We start from the raw sequence: 21937 nt of genomic DNA, 5'->3' as shown, positions 1-21937 counted from the left end.
GTGAAGCTGATAAAGCTCACTGGACTTTGATGTCACACATTTACTGTATGTGTGTTTGGAGCTGAATTAAGATTACGTAGATCTTAACAAACACGTGAATACACGCGAGACACTCAAACGGGGTCACATGACAAAAACTTGTTTGGTGGACACATACGGCTTCATGGCGTTCTCCAGGGCCTTTCTGAAGTCTTGAAGGCTCACTTCAGTGCAAGCTGGAGCCGACAGCTTCCCGGCACGAATGAGGATGCAGAGTTCATCCAGCATGTTACGCAAGGCGTCTTCATCTCTCACAAGAGGCCAAAGGTGCCAAGGATTAAACTCTATTGATTCTCAAACAACAGCACGATTTAAGAAAGCTTCAATGAACACATAACATGTCAACTTTTTCTGGAGACACTCACCATGTTTGTTGTCTCTCTTCCATTGGGTCACCCAAAAACCTCTTATTTTCACATCTTTGAAGATCAGTGCACTCTAAAGAACACATCAGACTTCTATAATTGCAATGTGCACCACATGACAGGAACATGACTATATAAATCTTCCACTATAATTATAAAACCGCAGATATCAAGTCTGATCCGGTGCAGATGAGACAGAACAGAGTTAAACTCACCACTGGAACAGTGACTGGTTGTTTGGCCATCCCACCATAGGTCACCATACTCCCTCCACTTCTGAGGAACACAGAAACCTTATTCGTTCATTTACAGACCTCATTCATAATGCTTATCAAGGGTCCTATCGGATCAAATCAAAGTTTGTAATGTTGTTCCGCTGACTTGTTTGGTTCATGCTTTAGAACAGCGGTTGATACGGAGGCCTCCTTCCAACTAGGGATGAAACGGTTACCAGTTTTCATGATAAACCAAGGTAAAATTGGACAGTTTCACATTTTAAAGGGGTCATCGGATGCCCATTTTCCACAAGTTGATATGATTCTTTAGGGTCTTAATGAAAAGTCTGTAACATAGTTTGGTTAAAATTTCTCAATGGTAGTGTAAAAAACACCTTTTTTACCCTGTCAAAAACAGCTCTTTTCAGAGCGAGCCGTTTTGTAGCATTTTCCTTTAAATGTTAATGAGCTCTGCTGACCCCGCCCCTCTCTTCCGAGCCGCTCTCTGAGGGACTGTTTACTTTAGCTGCATTCATCGTGAAACTTGCTAATTAGCACATTATTAGGAAAGGCTATTTGCAAAGATTCATTAAAAACCTTATACTCACTTACTTCTGTAGATGAGGCTGGATCATGAATGATTCGTGCGAACATAGACGCATTTATGTAGATCGGGGGCGCATTCTCTTCAAAAACAAACATAATCCACTGCGTCTTCAGCGACTCAGATGTCGGGAGTAAATGACGACTGCTAAGTTCATTATTACATCCAACAACAGAACACCTCAATCGCTTAGGAGTCATTCTTGTCAACATCTGCTCCGGCGGTGAAACAATGGCGGACTGATGACAGCTCACTCAGGAGCTAAGGTAAGACACCAGTCCAGTCTGTGCTGAAACGCTACTGTCAATCAAACTATCGTGGGAGGGGCCTGTCTGTATGACGTCACACAGACAAGCATCTGAGATTGGCTCGATTTGAGAAAGGGGTAAAGATTTTAGTAGATTAACAAAAAAACACTGGGTGGATTTTTATCATTATAGGGTGGTTGTGTAGACACACTGCCAACACACATTTCAGTTCAAACAACTTGTAAAAGTGCATGTAGCATCCAATGACCCCTTTAATTATCATTAAAGCTATGTTTACCACGATTTGAAAAATCCACGCTAAATATTGCCCAGCATTAAGCAAAGTTAGCAACAGTCTCATGCAGACAAGCATGCAACTTAGGTTTTTATTTCTGTGAAAACATTGTGGAAGACAGAGGACCAAGAGAGTGAATTTGCATTTTCTTTCAGTCTGTCTGCCTTTTGGACTGACTTTTTACACAGTGTTGTCAATTTTAACTGATTGATGAAAAATAAGGTAATGTGGAGTCTAAACAGTTCAAATAATAAAGTGAAATCGCATTTTTAATTTATTGAAAAAAAAAATGGTTTAAATGCTGAAATGTGAGGTTTATCATTTTCTAAAACTTTTTTGTCAAAATGTTAATTTTATTACACTAAGTTCATAGTGTTGGTTTGAAATGTAAAACTTGCTGATATGATTTTAATGTGTATATCAGTACCTTTTGAACATTTCCAGCACATTTTAACAATGCCAAGATAATGCTGATAACCATAATAATTTTGGTCACTATAATCGTGATATAAAATTTTCATTCCATCTCTACGTCCATCACAATATTAAAGGGGCTCCTATTATATTGATGAAGATATTTCCTTAGTATTTCTGCTGTATGACAAATTATGACAAAGCTGCTTGTATTCATTTTTACAGTAACTGGGATTATAATAAATGAATGAAATTTTGAGACTTTAAAAGAAGAACCGGATATTCTTCATTTAAAATGTTAGTTATTGAGAGGAAAAAAGAAGCATGATTTCATCTTGATTTTGTGGTTTAAATATTTTAATTAAGTTACATTTTTTAAATATAATATAATATATACTTTTGCCCCCTTGGGATTTTGCTGAGCCCCCTAGTGGGCCCCTCAGAACTTTATTTACTTAAAAATAACTTTATTTAAATCTCTATGGAAAGCATATATGAGAAAAACTCTTTTGGAATAAAGGCCACTAAAGAAGCTGGTGGACATGGGGACATTTTTTAATCTTCATTTATCTGTTTCGGTAATGTAGCCACTTACTGTAAATGACGTAACAGCTCTGTGGCGCTCTTTCCTCCAACTCCATTCAGAGCTAGTTTAGGCCGAGGACACGACTGTTAAAAGCAAACCCCCGAACACCATCAAAATACAGAAAGTTAAAACACCTTAATGATGGATTTCTTTCTAACAAACACACAGATTTTTACTTCACTGATGGACTGGAGTGGTGTGGATTACTTGTGGATCATTGTGATGTTTTTATCAGCTGTTTGGACTCTCATTCTGACGGCACCCATTCACTGCAGAGCATCCATTGGTGAGCAGGTGATGCAATGCTACATTTCTCCAAATCTGTTCATCATACTCCTATAAGTTAATTTTTACCTGTCTCTGATGACATTGATGGTTTGAATGCTCTTAGCAGCAGCAATCCGGATAACAGCATGTCCGACGCCGCTGTTAGCTGCGTTCTGGATAACTGTGTCTCCTAAAATATAGAGTTCAGTAAAGACCTCTGTTGTACGATGATTGGTTTGGATAGAGTTAAGAGCTGCCAACCTGGTTTGAGCTCCTCAAAGTCTGTGAGCATCCTAAAAGCTGTACAGGGATTGACTCCCAAAGTGGCAGCAGACAGTACGGGAATGTCTTTAGGCAAAGTCACCAGATCATCAGCCTTCAAAACAGCTGCTGTTCTCCACGTTCCTGTGCAGATCAATGCAGGGGTGTTAGAGATTAGGAACTACTGATAATCACATTGACCATACCAGCCTTATGAATGTAAACTGAATGTTCACCTATGCCGGCATCTCTTGGAATCACCCAATCGCCCAGCTTGAGTGTCTTCACCTTGTCACCCACCTCCATGACCTGGGCCACGACCTCATTGCCCCCCACCGCTGGAAGCTCAGGCAGGATGGCATATGTGCCTGTTACATGACAGTGAGTGAATATGCAAAATCATAGTTGAGAGATAGTTACATTCAATTCAAAGTTTCCTGGTTTAACAGAAAGAAATATGACATTTCCCACTCAATTCTCAACATGCAATGCAAAAACATCTCGTTCTCATAATTGTAATTGAAAAAGATTTTAATAAAATTATTTTTAAAAATGCATTAATTTTTTAATTATATAAAACCATGGTAGCATTTGTTGTTGCTGAAATTAACTAAAAAAACAACAACAGCACAATCATCCAGACACGTAAATAATATCACAATGCATAAATGTCAAAACAGCCTTTACTTTCCTTAAGCAAAGATATATATATATATAATTTTTTTTTTTTTAATTTGACTTTGAGGAGAAATTTGCGTGCTTTTTTCTTGCATTTGACCACTACGAGTCGATGCATAGGTAAAGCTTTATTTATTCAATTTATTAAATGTGACTCTGGAGCACAAAAGCAGTAAGTCGCTGGGGTATATTTGTAGCAACAGCCAAAAATACACTGTATGGGTCAAAATTATAGATTTTTCTTTTATGCCAAAAATCATTAGGATATTATGTAAAGATCATGTTCCATGAAGATATTTTGTAAATTTCCTACTGTAAATATATTAAAACTTAATTTTTGATTAGTAATATGCATTGCTAAGAACTTCATTTGGATAACTTTAAAGGCGATTTGCTCAATATTTAGATTTTTTTTGCACCCTCAGATTTTCAAATAGTTGTATCTCGGCCAAATATTGTCAGATCCTAACAAACCATACATCAATGGAAAGCTTATTTATTCAGTTTTTCAGATGCTGTATAAATCTCAATTTCGAAAAATTGACACTTATGACTGGTTTTGTGATCCAGGGTCATAAATGCTTTGCTCTTGCCTTGAAGCATATTTAAATCAGAGGGGTTGATGGGAGCCGCCAACATTTTCACCAGGACACTTTCAGGTCCCATTTGGGGCAGGTGCATTGACTCCAACCTGTCAATCATGCAGGAAACGCAGTTAACTTTATAAAACTGTCAGCATGTTATTATCTGTGGTTATGACATGCTTATTGGACAACTTGTGAGGGCTCCCCGTGGTTTCTGTAGAGAAGTGCAGTGCTGTCTTTGACTGCAGACACAGAGTAGCTGTTTTTAACCTAAAAATCGTTCATTGGACAGCTTGACCAACGCCCACTTACGAGGCGGAACATCACATTGCGTAATTGATATTCATGAGGTGACGCTGTGCTAGAGTTGGATTCGTAAATTTACCATCAAGTTGGCAATATACACTCACTAATATTGTTTTTTTCTAGTTCTGCTTGTTCGCTAGACGCTGAGAGAGGAACATCAGAGTAAATGTAGCTGTTAAATCAGAATACATGTAGCTTTTTATAGAGATTGTACTGACAAAAAACTAATTATGCTGACTATAGAGATTTCCATAACTTTAATGATTAGCTTTCATGGCAGTTTTAGGGCTGGGAATTTACCCATAAATAAAACATTGAGAAAAGAAGTCATAGCCAGTCTTTTTCTTATATTCCACTAAATTTATTAAATGAAAAACCATTGAAAACTTCACATTACATTCAAATGTTCAAGAAGTGACTCCCAGGATCAACGGGATAGTCAAAAACAGCATGAACACGTCTAAATGGTGCAAAACTTTTTACGATTCCTTCTTTTATTAAATACAGGAGCTTAAATATTATTGCATAAAGGAATGGATTAGATATCGTGTTTCCAGCTTATGTAAGAGGCAACCACAACATTCTCGATAGGATATACATTCCCGTTTGATCAAATCTCGAAAAGTCAATAATTACAATGATTATGATGGTATGGAACTAGAATAAAATAATATAATTCATGTCACAAATCATGTCTTCCTCACACTCCTTGAGTAATCTGACATACTTCAGAGTCATGATTCAACACTGGTGAAGTAAAAGGCATTTATAGGTCAAATAGCGACTGAAAAATTAAACGTAAATCTGTATGAGGCCGAGTGCAGTGCAGTCTTCAGCACAGACAGAGAAAAAAAAACAATGCTCCACAATATAACAAAATCAGTGCAATAAAACACAAACACACACAACTCAGTTTCATCCGTATCAGCCGATTCTGGCACATGATGGTTGAGGTATTTTAGGAAATAATTCTGAGATACTTGAGGTAGGAGCCTGAGTCTCTTTTACATCGTGGAGAAGATGCAAAACACATTGCTATAAATAAATACTATGCATAAAGGCTAATAATAGGTTTACATAAACAGTATGTATATATATATGTATATTAAATAAGTCTTAAAGTCTTTCAGCTCCTCCTGTAAAATGGGAGTAAAAGGCTGTTAAATACATTCCAAACATTACAGGCAGCTAGAGAAAGGAGCCAATGTCTTCACCATCGACGTAGGAATGGGCAACATTTGTTCAAAAGAATAACTTATTTCTCTCTCCAAGAAAACCCCTGAGGCCAATTGTCAAAGACTAATAACAAAATATATTGCTAGCAGACACACAGATCAGCAGCATTTAAGACAAGATAGCAAACATTGAGCTGAGATTTGACTGTAGACTGAAGTTTAGAGATAAAAGTGTGATTATGTACTTTCATGTCTAATAGAGTGTGCTGTTTGAAGACAACCGCAGATCACTAGTGACAGATTTGGACACATGTAAAAGGAGACGCTGGTTGAGAGAGCCAGGTCAGCGGTTTAACATTCATTTGGTCCCTGGTGATCAGGACAGTCTATTGCAAAACTGGCAATTGCCAAATCCACCCCCCCACCCCAAAAAAAAACATTTTCATAAAAGCATCAAGAAATACAAGAAACATCAAACAGTCAATAAACTGTAAGAATAAGACTTTTGTTTTAGGAATATTCCTTTCGCCAACTCTAGACGAGCTCTGCAGAGAAAACACGTTTAAAAATAACGTGGGGTGTTTACACAATGCTGTTTTCAACTCAAAACAGAAAACGTTTTATGCGTTTTGGCTGTTCATTCACAACAACGGCGCTTTGGAGGCCTGAAAACGCAAACTTTCAAATGTCAAAGTACACGTTTTTTGAAAACAATACCGTTATCGCCTCAGTGTAAACTACTAAAACATAAATTTGTGGATAAAAAACAGTGACATCATGCGCATACGTATTACGCGTTCAGTCTAAATGCACGAGTACTTGAAGAATATGTAGGTGCGCAGACGTGTAGTGTTTCTTTACAAAGCGACATCGCCAACTACTGGCCTGGCATGCATAATGCAGTGTTTTAGCAGTTTACACAGATCCGTGTGTACAGGGATCGTTTTGACGACATTTGTATGCGGAACACAATGGAAAACTTTTCTGTTTTAGTACATTATTGTCATGTAAACGTACCCTTAATGAGATATGAGATAACTACTTCTGTAAATACACCAAACATTGTACTGAGATTCCTGAGAGCAGCTCTATTCCTGAGAGTTAAACCAATAAAAAAAAGTTACATTCTTCTCATCTGTTGCTTTTATAGACCTGAGGGAGTTCCAACAGCAGCATTAGCATTTTTTTTTTTTCCAGTATAGTGATATGATTGGTTTTCAAGCGTCGTTCCACCGTTCTATGCTGTTTCAGTCGGCGCTCCCGGTGGGTGGCGGGGAATAACTGTGCTCTGCTTTCTCCTCTTTGACACCGCTAGACTTTCCCTGAGATGACTGCTGGGCTTTGGCGGGGCAGTTGGCGACCATGTGCGCGACACTTTGGCAGAAATGGCATCTTTTAGGTTGGGGAGGCAGCTTGCACTCTTTGGCATGGTGGTCCATACCACCACAGTTGTAACACCTGCAGAACAATTATAACAAGAAATGTACTTAAATTAATAAAACAATCACCATATGAACAATATCACGTGAGTGACTTACAGCAGGGTTTGACTCAAATCCTGATCAAATCCAGAACAGGATTTATGATACCCTGACTTCAGGGGTGTAAAATACTTTTACTTGATTACTGTACTTAAAGGGTTAGGTCACCCAAAAATGAAAATTAGCCCATAAATTACTATCCTAGGTGTATATGACTTTCTTCTTTCAGACGAATCCAGTCGGAGTTATATTAAAAATTGTCTTTGATCTTTCAAGCTGTTTAATGCCACTCAGCGGGTGTTTCATGCATCAGTCCAAAAGAAGTTAAATAAAAAGCGCCCATCCATAAAAAAAGTGTCTCACACGGCTCCGGGGGTGAACAAAGGCCTCCTGTAGCGAATCGATGCGTTTTTGTAAGAAAAATATCCATATTCAAAACGTAATAATCACTTTAATGTAGCTTGCGCTCACTGTTGTACACAGAAACAGCTCCGTGTGAAGCAGCTCCGTCATACGCGGATGACGTATGAGGTCAGCTTTGCGCATGCGCCGCTCAGAAGTGATGAACGCGGAAGCGCAGCGGAGAGATCAAAACAAAACAATGGTCACTAATTAGAAGTACAAAATGTCGGAGGATTTTGATATAAGCCAAGAGGAGACTGGTTTTCCTTTGCTCCTGTTAACAAATGTTGGTTTGCTGCTTCTGTGTACAACAGTGAGCACAAGCTACATTAAAGTGATTATTACGTTTTGAATATGGATATTTTTCTTACAAAAACGCATCGATTCGCTACAGGAGGCCTTTGTTCACCCCCCGGAGCCGTGTGAGACAATTTTTTATGGATGGGCGCTTTTTATTTAACTTCTTTTGGACAGATGCAATGCAACACCCGCTGAGTGGCATTAAACAGCTTGAAAGATCAAAGACAATTTTTAATATAACTCCGACTGGATTCGTCTGAAAGAAGAAAGTCATATACACCTAGAATGACTTGAGGGTGAGTAATTTATGGGCTAATTTTAATTTTTGAGTGAACTAACCCTTTAAGTATTATTTTGTGGTATTTGCACTTTATTCAAGTACAATTTAAAGTGACTCCTTGTACTTTTACTTGATTACATTTCTGAAGAAAAAAAACAGTACTTTTTACTCTTTACAATTTTATTTCAACTTAAAAAGCACTCATTATATTTTTGCATTTTTATTTCATCTTATGCACATTAAATATGGTAAGTAGAAGCTCAAAAATGCTTTGGACATGTGAGAATCAGTGAGGTTTGTTTTCATGCATCAAGTACACACATCTCAGCTTAAGAAACCGCACAAAGCGAACATGACGGTCAAGTTTAAAATATTAATATTTGTATTTTCCTTACACATGCCTATCATTTCACTTAAGAAGACGCGGATTCATCATCAGGGGTTGTTTTGGTTACCGTCATCTTCACTGTGTAGTTTTTGAAGCGTCATCTTGTCCCGTATACTTGCATTATATGCAGAGATTAAATTTTTTTTTTTTGTGTTCATCTGAAGACAGTCAGTTATATACATATGGGATGGCATGAATAGGGTGTGAAGCCTGTATTTTTTTGTGTTCTGCTGTGCTGCATTTAATTGTTGTTGTTGCACTAGATCGATGTTTTTGACCTGCGGTCATTGTGTTTTGTTTTGTTTCTTACTTTGCATAAAATCTTTTGTAAGACAGATATACAAAGGTTTGGTCAGTTTAATTAAGCAATTTCACTTTGTATTGAGAAGATGGTTTAACATGGTAAAACAAGAATTTCACTCTCTCTCTCTCTTTTTTTTTTTTGTTAGGGTATTTGTACTTTTTTAATACTCAAGTACAATTTAAAGTTGTACTTTTTTACTTTTACTCAGGTATGTTTTTGGCCAGATACTTGTACTTTTAATATATTCCAATTAAAATAAAACATTGCTTTTTTTTAAAAATAAAATAAATAACCGAGTGTATTTTGAAATGTGCTTTCCTGGATGTCCATTCATGCCCAGGCTGTCAGAGTTTACACAATTATTTAGAGGAGGGCCATGTGCGGAGCTCCCAGTGGCATATGGGTGCCTGGTATGGGGCAGTCGCTGCTGCATTGATGTCCACTCAGCTGAGGTCATGTGGGTGACTGCAGGGCACAGGGGACTTTTGGGGGACACTAGAGAGGCTTCTGGTGGTTTACAGGCACTGACCCGAGGCCTTCATCACGTGACACGGACAGACAGCAGACCAAGCGTGCAGAAGGCAATGATGGCCTAATTTTGAAAAAAGCTGCAGCAGCAACCTATGAACTACGACCTTTTGCAGTCCTAACCCCCAAACACCCCACCCAGTCCCTAAACACATGCAGTTTCCATGGCAATCCTGACCCCTGACCTCTCTCAGGCACCTTCATCCGTTATCAATTAAATAAACTGCGGCGTTTTCTCCTCTGCATCCTGAAGTCAAACATTCTGCTCTCCCATGTGAAAAAGAAGTGCACTTAATAGTATTGAATGTGCACTTACAGTGTTCTTCAAATCTTAGAAGTGCATTTAAAAAAAAACTGTACTTGTAGACAACATTAATGAAATAAAAGGACACTTAAGTGTACCCAAAGAGACATTTTCATACTTCTTAAGTACTCACTTAAGTACACTTTTTTTTTAAAGTGCACTTTGTAATAATGTCAATTTAAATGTTTTACTTAATGTACATTTTAAATCATATGTTTTAATAATCTTTTGTTGCTTTAATACAATAGTTTTAAAATCACACTTTTTTTAGAGTAATTGCATGTAATATAAATGTAAACTATAATACATTGTTATTTAATTTTATATAACATGCTATTAAGAGTCTGAAAATATTACTTTCAGTTTAAGTACATTCTTTCTATATTCTTAAGTGCATTCATCTGAAGTAATTATTTCTGTAATAACCACTCTTTTTAAAAGGATGCTAAAGTATACTTCTTTTTTTTTTTTTAAAGGCTGCTTCAGTAAAACAATGAAGCTCAGTGCAGCGAGTCCACTGAGATGAATGAATAACCATGATGGACAGATGTGGTTTTCTTAAAGGGGCAACATGCTCCGGGGATGAATCGAACGCAGGCCTCATAAGACCCTTTGAGGATACAACGATCTGATACTGTCAACACAGTGTCTTTCACAGTGATCAGAACGGACTGACTGATGGGCTAAATGATACGCCTCTAACGTCCAATCGCACTGAGAGCTGAGAAAGGTTTGTTTTGGTAGTGTTTGGCTCCAGGGAACAAAAACGCCATGAAATATATTCCTCACTCTTTGTATGCAAATAGAACTTTCTTTAATCAAATGTACAATTCTGAGGCATAATGTTTTTCTTTTTACAAATCAAATCTAAAACTGCTTCCTTGCAGTGAATATTTAAAGTGGCTTTCAGATGTTAATGCTGAGTCCTCTTTGTAAACAACAGCCTCAGGATTGGATATCCATCAGTGCATAAATGCATCAGTGACCAGGCGCTTTAAACAAGTTATTGATCCGGGTCACATCTGCCTGTCCATGCAGCCCTAACCAAAGGCAGTGGAGGGGGAAGGGGTGAGACGACCAAACCACATTTTTGGAGAGATCAGAGTGAGGGCTTCAGGCTCTCCCTATGGGCTGAGAAAACATACACAATATAGCACTATGCAGAAGAAAGGCCCACGCACTGTAAAAAGTGCCAATAGACAATTGTCACCTGAAGGATTAGATATCGTCTACCTGTAATATAAAATAGTGACTGAGTGTGTTTACGTGTATAACAAATGCTAATGCATATCAAAAATCAGGTTGTTCTAAAACTTTCACGTACATGACATTTAATTCTTGTTTTTTCAGTTTCATATGCACATAAATACGCACAGAATGGCAATAAAGAGATTCAATTTCAAAGTGAAATCAGTTTGGTTAACATTTAAGGCCACGATATACAAAATCTGTATGTGACGTCATTTCGAACAAAATAACCTGCTGTAACTTTAAAATGACTTTTGACGGTGTAACTTATTGTAGTCAGATTAATCCAGTGAAATTAAATCATAATTCTGAAACCATTTAATTTAGATATTTCATATTTACAGTGCTGTAAATGCCCTCCAAAAAAACAAACAAACATATCAACCCTTCTACAAAAGACTTGCAGTCTTAATCTGTTAATGAATTACACTGCTGAAATAAATAAAGGTTTTTTATTGGCTCTGATGGTTCCGTGAATAACCTTTAACCTTTTCCATTGCATAAATAGTTCTTCATAGTGGAAAAGGGTTCTTTAGATGATTCAAATGTTCTTCTCTGATCAGTGAAAGGTTCACCGTGGAACCCAAAATGGTTCTTCTGTGACATCACTGCGAAAACCCCCTTCTGGAATTTTATTTTGAAGAGTTTACAGCTCTCGAGATAACTGACCTGTCTCCTTTGGGCCGGCGTTTCTGGACACTGTTGCCTTTGGGTCTCCTCTCACTGCCCAGACAGTGAGCTCCTCCAGGACCCGTCACACGTAGAGACTCAAGACCCTTGGAGGACTTCTTGAACGTGAATTCAACAGCCTCACCCTCCTTCAGACTGCGAAAACCCTCCATGTGCAGTTTACTCTGAGAGAGGCAGATAAGGACATTGTCAGTAAGGTCACTAGACCAAATCCACATTCATACAGAAACTGAAGTAATTACAAGCAGAACACAAGAAACTACTGTTAGGTTGGAAATACAAAACATCTGTTATCATCAGTGTTTGTGTTACTGTGTAACACTATCCAAGCAAAAAGGTCCCAGAGGAATGCAACATTAAAGAAACAGAAGGACTGGAGTCGTGTCGATTATTGTGATGTGTTTATCAGCTGTTTGGATTCTCATTCTGACGGCACCCATTCACTGCAGAGGCTCCATGGGTGAGCACGAGATGGAATGCTTCATTTCTACAAATCTGTTCCCATGAAGAAACAAACTCATCTACATCTCAGATGGCCTGAGGGTGAGTACATTTTCAGCTCATTTTCATTTTTGGGTGAACTATTCCTTTAACTAGCAGAGTAGCCTATGTGATGATGTATGTTCTTATGAGACATGAAAGAGAAAGCGAGTGATTTATGTATGAAAAACCCATGCCTTACCATGTGTACCCAGGGTTACAGCATTCCTGAGTCACGCACACACATCCCCCCACAGCACACACAGGTCTCTTAATCCCCCTCACTGACCACTGGGAAGATGCTGTGGGGTCCTGAAAAATTCTTCACATGGCTGCTTGGCTTTAGTGTATCCTGAGGGCGAACATTTTCCCTGTGAAGAATTAGCTCCCGTTGCAGAGTGTAAATGAGCACCTGAGCTAATTATTTAAAGGAATGGTTCACCCATCATTAACTCACACTCTTATCATTCCAAACCCATATGTTTTTCTCTCTTCCATGGAAAATAAAACAAGGAATTCCTCTATCCTATCTGTTTTCTAAATGCATGTTATTGTTCTTTTTGCGAACGATTCATTCATGCATGTTTTTATTTATTTAAAAAGTGACAACTTAATCTTAATTTTTGAATTCAACACTCCCATCTCAAAATCAGTTCCCACCCTACTTTTTTTCTCTTTTTCGATAATCCGTTACATTCAGATGTACATCAAAATATTTCTGTTTAATTGTGACTTTAAGACTCGTCCCTCTTTCTATGCAAATTACAATAAAGTGGAAGTGTAGCTTTCAGGCTTCAAAATAAAACTGGCATTCCCATGACTCAAACAGTAGAGCATGCTGCTAGCAATGCCAAGGTCATGGGTCTGATTCCTAGGGAATGCATCAACTGATAAAATGTATACCTTGAATGCAATGTAAAATGTCTGCCAAATGCATAAATGTAAAAAGGATGCAAAAACACATTAAAAGTATATAAGTAGTTAATGAGAAAAGTAGCTCCTACTAAAAGTCTTTCCTCAATGTGCACCCGTCACTTTAATTATCTTTCTCTTTTTTTTTTTATCTTGCATTGTTTGCACTGGTTTTTGCCCTGACGTACCTCTGCACTACGTTTGTTCTGTGTATATGTCTAAGTCTTATGTAAAGTATTTATGTATAGTGAAAGTTATGTGTAGGTTCATACAGGCTGTAAAGCTTTATTTATTTTTGCTTACAGTAGAGCATGCTGCTAGCAATGCCAAGGTCATGGGTCTGATTCCTAGGGAATGCATCAACTGATAAAATGTATACCTTGAATGCAATGTAAAATGTCTGCCAAATGCATAAATGTAAAAAGGATGCAAAAACACATTAAAAGTATATAAGTAGTTAATGAGAAAAGTAGCTCCTACTAAAAGTCTTTCCTCAATGTGCCCCCGTCACTTTAATTATCTTTCTCTTTTTTTTTTTATCTTGCATTGTTTGCACTGGTTTTTGCCCTGACGTCTCTACTGCACTGTATTCTGTACCTCTGCACTACGTTTGTTCTGTGTATATGTCTAAGTCTTATGTAAAGTATTTATGTATAGTGAAAGTTATGTGTAGGTTCATACAGGCTGCAAAGCTTTATTTATTTTTGCTTCTAGGTTATATGTTATAAGGGTATCTGTAGATCTGTATAGGTTATATGTTTAGATACCTTTTTATGTTTTTGTGTGTGCATACCCATGTTTGTTAATGTATGTTTACATGTGTAAAACCGTGGTCCTGTGAGGCATGACATTTCGTTCGTCTATATGCCTCCACATATGGCGGAATGACAATAAAGCTCACTTGACTTGACTAATTAATTAGATCTTTTCAATTAATTTCCTTAACAGTTTCACAGATCTGGTCTCAATGATTTGTTCACAAAATAGAGTTACAGAGTTCATCACACAAGCTATGTGGCTTGAGAAGTCTTGGAATACAGAGCAAGAGTTGCCTGGACACTTTTATGTTCTTTTTGAAGCTTGAAAGCCTCTGTGCCCATTTGTCATCTTTGCATGGAACAGAACAGTCCTTAATTTCACCTTTTGTGTTCAACAAAAGAAAGATAATCATATGTTTGAGTTGGGTTAATGACAATTTCATTTTATGGCAAACCATTCCTTTAAATGAAAGCTTTTACAGGCCATATTCACAGACACAGATGCTATCCTGTAATTTACAGTATCCAGGATTTTAGAAATCTACCATCTGCACAGAATGGCGTTCTATTCATGCATAAGAATTATTGCATTGCATTTTATATTCATCTGGCACCAAACAATGGCAGCAATGTGACGTCATGCAGCAAATGCACTGCAGGCCTTATCGTTGTGATAGAACTGATAATGTAAATGTGGACCTTTTAATTTAGGATAAAAGGATCTGACAAATGCATAAATGTTGATGAACACAATGTGCAGATGTAGAAATTACAGAAATTATATTTTGCATATGACCATTAAGATTTTAAGCACCATGACCGTGAAATGCATTTTTATCTCCCTCCTCCAATTGTCAGTAGCCTAGAGTTATGCAAAACAAATCATTTTCATTGCTGTAATGCAGAAATTATGATGTACATCTCTAAAGTAATATTAGGCGTTAAAAGTAATAAATAATAAAAGAGTTTATGAAGCACATAGTTTATTGTCAATATTTTGTTGAAAACTGAGAATGAAGGAGAAATCTTTATTATTCCACTTCTCCTGGGTGTTTTATATGTGATTTTAAGAAATACGACCAATGTATCAAACACATTGTCAGTGGATCATCAGATTTGGCCTTAGAGGACTAGTATTACAGATCTTCTTGGAGTTGACGAGGATCTGTAGTTGTGTATGTTTTGTGGAAACATCATTGGTTACAACTATGTTGTGGCAGATGCAGTGTTCCCTTTCAAGTACTTCTATTGTGTATCAGTCAAAGTGACCGTTAACCTATTTCCCTTGACACGCGTGACCCCCCCCAACCCCCAACTTCCCTTCCTCCCACTGACATCCCCCTGATACTCCAAGGCATCTATTAAAGCTCTTCCTACAGTAAAAACCCTATGAAGCAAGCATGTTCACAGGATCTGTACTGGATGGACATGCATGATCCATTTGTGACAGTCACACAGGTGATGGAGAAATCACAAGCAAGCAGGTTGTGACATAATAGGAAGCAAAAGTCCACAAAGAAAGAAAGGATCTGTCACGCTCTCTCTCTTTTGTCTGCTCTCACAAAGAGCAGCGGAGTTAATGTTGTGTAGCTGAGGCCCACTGTCACGACCGAATGTGTGTGTAGCACGTGGATCATGAATGAACCGACGGACCGATATATATATATAGGCCTGGCCAATATCTGACCATTTTGAAAGAACTGATCAATCCCCATTGGGTCACCTTGTCAATGTAAGTTGGACATTTTGCGGTTTTAATTGAGTCTTATAATAATGTGTTACATAAATGTTCACTTAACCTCAATTTTGCATATGCATAATTAAGATGTATTCCATAAATAGTGGTATTATATCAGCCATCTTGCGTTGGCTTTGTCTACTGAAAACCCCAATCAACCACTTTACAAATCTAAAGCTTTGTCACTGACAGACCCAAAGCTTAAAAGCTTCTACAACAACTCAGAAGATGTACTACATGCCCAATGCTACTCCTAATCTATTGTTTAAGAGAACACTGTGGTGTGCTAAATGTGCCAGATTATTAAAAAAAACGAAATGTCTGAGCTGTATAGTCACAGCTGGTTTCTGAGACACTAATGGCCAACCCAGTTGGTCACCTCAACAAAAATCGGTTCCTAAATGCTACTTCAATAGCATACACGTATCTAGCGAATGAATTTACGGCAGGAAACAAGCTTAAAGGGGGCTTCCTTGAAAGTACAATTGCTGATAGGCCAGACTGTTGTTTTAAGACATGACACTTATATGCGAACAATTACTGCAGAAGTTCAAACACTTTGGAGTGATGCTGTATGACTAGTGTTTGGGCAATCAGGAATGATGGTTTCAGCCATTTAAGAGCTGAGCTGACTAAGCGATTTTAGGTGTCAGATGTTGGCTTTCCAAAACAAAACAAAACAAAACGGTAAATGGGAAAGAGGTCAATGCAAACAGAGTTGAAATACAGTGCTGCAGGGATGACATTTTTGTAGGCAAAACCCAGAAACAAATTAGCACTTCTGGTTCCATTGTCCTTAAGTCTATTGTTTTTAGGGTTTTGGTTAAATGCCTGAAATAAGATCTGTCGTTAACACCGGGATTTCTTCAGGTTTTATGAAGGCAAATTTAAGATTTCTTAAAGACCAAATTGAAGGAATAAAATGTTCTCTAAATGTAAATATCTAGGGAGCACACAATCAGTTGTTTTATGAACACTTAAAAACAAAATACAAATTTCCCAAGTTGTATGGGAAAATACAACTTACTACGGATCTCAATTAGTTTTGAATGCATTTTACAAAAAAAAAAAACACCTTAGTTTAATTAGCTCTTTACCCAACCACTAGAATATGGAAATAACTTTTACTGTACTTTCTGATCACACTGCAAATAAAACTGGTGTTCTTCCTTTGTATATTTGTCTTGTTTTCCAGTGCAAATGTTGAAAGACTCTTAAAGGGGTCATATGACGTTGCTAAAAAGAACATTATTTTGTGTATTTGCTGTAATGCAATGTGTTTATGCAGTTTAAGGTTAAAAAAACACATTATTTTCCATATAATGTACATTGTTTCTCCTCTATGCTCCGCCTTTCTGAAACGCGTCGATTTTTACAAAGCTCATTGTTCTAAAAAAGCGAGGTGTGCTCTGATTGGCCAGCTATCCAGTGCGTTGTGATTGGCCAAATACCTCAAGCGTGATTTCTAGTTGTGTCCTCTTTTGGAAGGCCAAATCAAAGTAGTTTCGCTTTCACAACGAAACACACAGCGACTCCACAACATGGCAGCGAAGGCAACAGCAAGAATTAAAGTTATGCCTTCTTTCTTTGCGTGAACATTTGGCCGGCGTTATGCAAATCTTCCCACACAGTGACGTAGATATGTGGGGGCGTGTTAGAACGAGCCATTTTAGGTAGGTGTGGTTGACTCTTAACTTTTATAAAGAATATCTCTTTGGATTTGAGACTTTAGTCTTTGCAACTTTACAGATCTTCTTTATGCACCAAGAGCTTGTAACACTCCAAAGAGAAAGGAACACTTGAAATCGCATCATATGACCCCTTTAAATCAAGATACATTGACTTGATAAGCAAAATGACATGTCTTGTTTCAATGAAACTGATCAAAATGAAGTTAGTTTATGATTAAGAGGAACAAATATCCACCAATGGACTTAGGAAAAGAAAATTCAAAGTGAAAATAATTTTTTTTTCTGCAAAGCATGCAACATTTAATGCCATGACTTTAGCAATTTAAGACTTGCTGCTACCTTTTTACTGCCTTAATTTTGGATGGGTAATTAAGACTTGTAAAGACCTTTAAGATCTACAAGCGAATTCATGTGACTGTGATGTAGTACGTTTAGCTTTTGTAGCTTTTAACTTTAGAAAATAGTGTTCTTTTGTGAAGAGTATCACGATGAACAAAAAGTGTATAAGAATCATAAACTTTTGTTGGTCACAGAGATCCAATCCAACAATCCAAGTCAATGGAAAAATCCTTTTTTTCTTTTCTTGGAGGGAACCAGGGTGATGCTAAAATACATAATAATTGCAGCGCTCTATTCATCTGATCATAATGGCATTTAGGGACCTAAACATTATCGTCTATTTGATCAGCTGATTTTACACAAAATTACTTGACATTGACATGTTTCTCAACACATACCTGATGGACAAACACGTCGACTGGAGTTTCTAAAGGCACACCATCTCGTGTGCTCATGGACAGGAACCCAAAACCCATCCGAACATTGAACCACTTGCACACGCCCAAGCCGTGGTAGGACTGAGGGTCTTCCTCTGTGGCCTGCCCCTCCTCCTCCTCTGTTTTCTTACAGCCTCCTACAAAACCATTTACATTTACCATCACCGACACAAGAGAAACGAGAAAATATATGCATGCAGGCATGTATTCAAAGGTGAAATTTCAAAATTCGAATGTAAGAGAAACGCAAAAAATTGCCGCCAAAATTACATTAAATTATTTTCACAATAAATCTACGCCATATTCAAAGGGTTCACTTTAAATTTATTTCAATGTTTTAAACAGAATAAATATGGTTAGTCATCTTTTGTTTTGTGGCAAATAGTTAACTACAAAAAAAAAAGTTACAAATAAAAACATATTTGCGCATATTTACATTTAAAGCGTAGTAAACTAACTTGCGCATTTGCTACAACTCTGTTGCAGAATTATTTAAATTCTTACAATATTTTGTGTTAAATGGAAAAAAAAAATGAGGCAATGAATTCAATTCGCCAAAACACAAAATAGTTACGAATTGCCATAATATTGTCTTGATAAAACAATTTGAACTCTTTTACTTATAAATAATTTCCTAATAATAATAATGACAATATATAATATTCATTTTTTTTATTAAATCAAGATTAGAACACAGCTACGTTTGTAATGCAGAAAGCTGGGAATAATTAATATGCCTACAATTTAAAAACCACCTCATTTATTAATGCTCTCTTGTCTCAATGGCAACACATGCTGGTTCTTTAGGTGCAAAGTGATGGAGACTTTTCCAGATGTGTGTAAACATGGTCAAACCCGTCGCAGAACACACTCCTACTTTTTGCTACTTCACCTTGATAGTCGTGGAGTAAAACTGAACCCATGTTGAGCTGACTGAAATCCACGCGCTTGGTTTCCTTCCCTTCTGCGAGCAGCGTGGGCCTAAAACCCTCCTCAAGTCTCATGAACACACTCTCAAAACTCAGTCCTCAGGTAAAACAGAGAAGCTCCACGATACCCTCACTTACAGGCGTACACGAGGGAGTGGGGGTCAGAAGGAAAAGACACGGAGAAGAAGAAACCTGAAGACAATGCGTGGACCCCCAACCCCCGCGTCTTCTAAACAAGCAACACCTTGATGTAGGCCTACCTTCAGGAAGAGGACCAGAACTTCCAAAAACAAATGACATACCCTCTGCCATGGGTTCCTCGCTTCGCCTCCTCTGTTTTAGTCCTGCTGTTCAGTGTGGGATGTTTGCGTTAAATCAGTGTTCTCCAGGTGGTCTCTCTGTGTTTCGGTGACTGCTCTGAACTGATGATGCTTCTCATGCTCGACCCTCTCTCTCTTTCTCTCCCTGTTTCGGTCAAGTCCACGTAATTCCCAATCACTCTCCCCTCCAGGATGACCAACACCAGTTCTTTAATGGATGCCCCCCTCAATCCAAAACAAGCCAATCACGCATAGAGACCACCACGCAAACGTCCGGCCCCCAAACTCCTCCACACATAGGTGGCCAAAAGCCCACAGTAGATGTTTGTTTCTGCGATGACACATTGGGAAAGGTGAACATGACACTAAAGTTACATCTTCACAATCAAAATTTGCACTACCATTTAATTAAGTAGTACTCAGCATATCATTGGTTATGGATCTTTTGAATTCTGATTAATTCTGAACTATTTTGTTTTATTGACAAGATTTTTTTTAGAGGTTTCTAAATCAAATGGTCAAAAGAAGAGTAAACGCGCCAAGCAGCTCATATATGTGTGATTGGGGTTTCTGTTCTGATCACATTAGAAATATGTTTAATAGACTGAATGCAGCTTCAAAGCGTAAACTAAAAATTACAGTCATTTCTCATTATCATTTATTATCTTACGTGATTAAGAGGGACAAAGAATAAATTGATACAACTCATTTTAATTGTACAGTAATTCAAATAAGATTTACATTGCTTCCTAAAGTTCAGGATTCATATTCCTATGCACCTTTAAGATATTTCAATTCTACGCTATTCGTAAATATTATCATTCGCTATTTTTGTTTTAAATAAATTTGGGCATTATGGAATAAATTCCGGCCAAAACGATTATTACAGTGGCAGTGATAAACAATAAATCAAATTGTTGTTTCTCGTATATGTTTTTCTTGCAGAACAAAAAAATAAATAAATAACAACGTTTTCTGACATTCACTGACTTTATTTATTCGGTATGATTTAATTTCGCACATTCATTATTATAAACTATGAATCTGTGATCAGGAAAAATGCAATCGATCTTTTGATTTGATTAGATGATAGGCTACACAAAATAAATGATCTTTAGTTCTTTATTCGGCATTATCACCGTTTATTATTATGATGAGCAAATAAAAAAAAAAAAAACATAATTTGTGTAATATGTTTTCATTAACAATCAGAAACATAACCTTGAAGCTATTACCGGTAGTTTGTTAATTAACTGCGTGTGCAAAACTCGTACATTTAGGATATTTAGATGTTAGTTGTTCTTTCACCAGTTACACTATAAAATCATGTAGTGGTGTTAAAAATGGCTTGAATATGGAATAAGTATCATATCTGCATAACAGACATTTGAGCGTGTGTAGACCTAAATCAAGCTCCAGCGATCAAGAGAAAGCCCAGAGACAGCAGACACACACTGATCCGCTGAAGGATGACAAATATGAGTGAAGCTGAGCTCTGATAAACGCGTGTCGTGTGTGCTGACGTATTTTTGGACATTCTTTTATAAAGTGTTTGTTAGAAAAAGCCTTCCACCACCTTCATCATTCTGTGATCAGAGATGCAGGGAAAGGAAGCAGAGCTGCCCTCCCCCATCCAAACAATCAATAATCAAACCAGCATGCTGATTGATCAATGCATTGTTGCTATGGTGATGCAACAAGTAACCTATCTATCAATAACCCTTCATTCCAGTTACATTTGTATAGACAATAAGCATGTATACTGCACATACATCACATCTCAAGGGCTTGAGAAGAGACGTTTCTGCTTTCTAAGTCATGAACTAAAAAGATGCTTTGTGAAGAAAAATGTATTTTATACATTGCATTTACATACATTTCTCATAAAGAGCTTTAACGATTCACAGTGTGGCTGTATGTTGATGAATGCAAATTTTCCTAAATGTTTTTTTTTTAAACTATCACTTGAGTTTTAACATAAATGGTACTAAATGCACTAAACCTTTGCAGTCCTGATTAATGTTCATTTCTCATTTGCTTGCAGTGCTCGAATTCAAACAAAGCTATCATTTTAGAGATAAGAATGTGTGATGACTTTTTAAGCTAGTGAATGAGGCTGTACAGTGCAAATCCTGAAAGGTGAAAATTCTGGTGAAAGTACTTCAAATGATGCAACATGTTTAGAGTTCAAACACTGTACACTCTTAGAAAAATGTACAAAAGCTGTCACAGGGGCGCTTCCTTTACACATTTGTATCTTATTTATGCCTATAGGGTGCATATTGGTACCTTAAAGATACATATTAGTACCTGGGGCAGTCATGGCCTAATGGTTAGTCGGACTTGTAACCCAAAGGCAGGGATTGTAGGT

At 37.4% G+C, this 21937-nt stretch overlaps 2 protein-coding genes across 2 annotated transcripts; both read right to left on the bottom strand.

Moving 5' to 3' along the window:
- Positions 1-123: 123 nt before the first annotated feature.
- LOC107689006 (trans-2-enoyl-CoA reductase, mitochondrial) lies at positions 124-5600 on the bottom strand. Its single transcript, XM_016486877.1, has 10 exons — positions 5590-5600; positions 4741-4815; positions 4566-4663; positions 3531-3662; positions 3295-3438; positions 3121-3223; positions 2776-2847; positions 620-680; positions 405-477; positions 124-287 (listed from the first exon to the last, which is right to left on the bottom strand). Exons 1-10 carry the CDS (start codon positions 5598-5600, stop codon positions 124-126), a joined length of 933 nt encoding a protein of 310 aa, XP_016342363.1.
- A 1684-nt stretch (positions 5601-7284) lies between these two features.
- Positions 7285-19558, bottom strand: LOC107689005 (protein lin-28 homolog A-like). The gene is made up of 4 exons (XM_016486876.1): positions 19507-19558; positions 18279-18454; positions 11942-12126; positions 7285-7495 (listed from the first exon to the last, which is right to left on the bottom strand). The coding sequence occupies exons 1-4, from the start codon at positions 19556-19558 to the stop codon at positions 7285-7287; spliced, it is 624 nt and encodes a 207-aa protein (XP_016342362.1).
- Between the last annotated feature and the right edge of the window lie 2379 nt (positions 19559-21937).

The sequence above is a fragment of the Sinocyclocheilus anshuiensis genome, unplaced genomic scaffold (genome assembly GCF_001515605.1).
Source record: "Sinocyclocheilus anshuiensis isolate Anshui unplaced genomic scaffold, SAMN03320099.WGS_v1.1 scaffold181, whole genome shotgun sequence".
Lineage (NCBI taxonomy): Eukaryota > Metazoa > Chordata > Actinopteri > Cypriniformes > Cyprinidae > Sinocyclocheilus > Sinocyclocheilus anshuiensis.
Note: the sequence above shows the minus strand (reverse complement) of the source record. Positions and strands in the feature narration are given on the sequence as shown.